Here is a 1,639-nt window from a genome sequence, read left to right as displayed (position 1 = left end):
TTTTGATGTTGTCTCATACACATTCCTTTCATGTACCATTGTTTCATCTACCAATTTACACATTCCTTGGCTATATTTTCACTACACCTTACCTTAAACTATTTTATTTATACTGAATCATATGTATGTGATTTTACATTTTATGCTCTCTAGCTTCCCTTACTATTATCATGGTTAAACACATTTTTTCTAATATTTTGATTTTCCTTCTATTGTTTCCTTTATAGTATTTACATCGCTTAATGCTTCACATCCTCATGGTTTATTTGCCTTTCCAATCCTTTCTTGTTTTATATCCTCATAGTTTGTTCACCTCCTTCATCCACTTCTTGATTCTATGACCTATGTGTAGATGAAGAGAGGAGATTAGAGGATGAAGCTATCTATAAAGAAAAGAACATCAACAAGATGGCCAAGCCATAAAAGAGGAGTTTGGTTTCCCCCATCCCCCCCATCCACTGAAGATGTTAACCCAATTGTGACTACCCTGTAGCCTCTAGCACCAACCGAGGAGGCTACTCCATCTCATGGAGAGGATATTCCACCTCGAAAACCTCCTATAGTTACATTTCCATAGAAGCAATGATCTACAGAAGACATGAAAGGGGAATTGAAATATCTCAAGGACAACGACATGCCTATCAGGGCAGCATCTAGAAAATGGGGCATCCCAACAACCACACTCTCCAAATGGTTGGGTGGTCTCATAACCACCTCCAAGAAAGGTCCTCCAACAATCCTCATGTGTTATGAAGAGGACCTGATAGTTGAATGGTGCAAGGAGATGGCATCAGTTGGACATGGACTACAAATTGCCAATTTGAAGGTAGAGGTCACTCAAATTGGCCAAAGTAGACCCAACCCTTTCACGAATGGGCTTCTCGGTAAGTCTTGGTGGTTAGGTTTTAAGTGCAGACATCCAAAACTCACTTTGCATACTACTGAAGGTCTTCACAAAGACGAGGCACTTAACCTTAGACTTGCTATTGTCTTTTCTTTCTATGAGATACTCTTGAAAGCGTATTCTACAAATCCATATGGTTCTGCTCATTTATGGAATTATGATGAAACAGGCATCCAAGCAGGCAAAAATGGGGCCATGGGGGTTTTGGATAGAAGAGGAAGTATGAGTGTATCCTACATCATTCCCAAGAAATTAGAATGGAACACCATTCTATGTTGTGTTAATTCTCTTGGAAAAAGCATACCAGGATTCTACTTGTTTAAGGGGAAGCCACAGTTACAAAATTATATATCTAAGTGTGACTTGATGCTTGCATGGTAGCTTAGCCACATGCTTGGATGACAAAGGAGCTCTTCCTTATTTGGGTTCATCAGTTTTGATGGTCTGTGCCAAGGGGTGTCTTGACCACGAACATGAACTTGCTCATCTTCGATGGTCATCATATTGGTAGTCATGTTGCACTTGCAATAATCCAAGAGGCCAGAATGATATACATTGATGTACTAGCATTGGCCACTCACACATCTCATAGACATTAGTGTCTTTTCTCCTTTCAATAAATACTTCAAACATGAACGATCATCATGGCTAGCAAGATACCCCAATGTGGAAATCTGAAGGGCAGAACTTGTTGAGCTAGGCAGCAAATCATTTTCAAAACCACTAATAGTCATA

The 1,639-nt window shown here is 39.6% G+C and overlaps 1 protein-coding gene across 1 annotated transcript; it reads left to right on the top strand.

The window, feature by feature from the left end:
• The first annotated feature begins 598 nt into the window (after positions 1–598).
• On the top strand, positions 599–1,285 carry LOC131876246 (uncharacterized). The gene has a single exon (XM_059221140.1). The coding sequence runs from the start codon at positions 599–601 to the stop codon at positions 1,283–1,285; it is 687 nt and encodes a 228-aa protein (XP_059077123.1).
• The last annotated feature ends 354 nt before the right edge of the window (positions 1,286–1,639 follow it).

The sequence above is a fragment of the Cryptomeria japonica genome, chromosome 5 (genome assembly GCF_030272615.1).
Source record: "Cryptomeria japonica chromosome 5, Sugi_1.0, whole genome shotgun sequence".
Lineage (NCBI taxonomy): Eukaryota > Viridiplantae > Streptophyta > Pinopsida > Cupressales > Cupressaceae > Cryptomeria > Cryptomeria japonica.
Note: the sequence above shows the minus strand (reverse complement) of the source record. Positions and strands in the feature narration are given on the sequence as shown.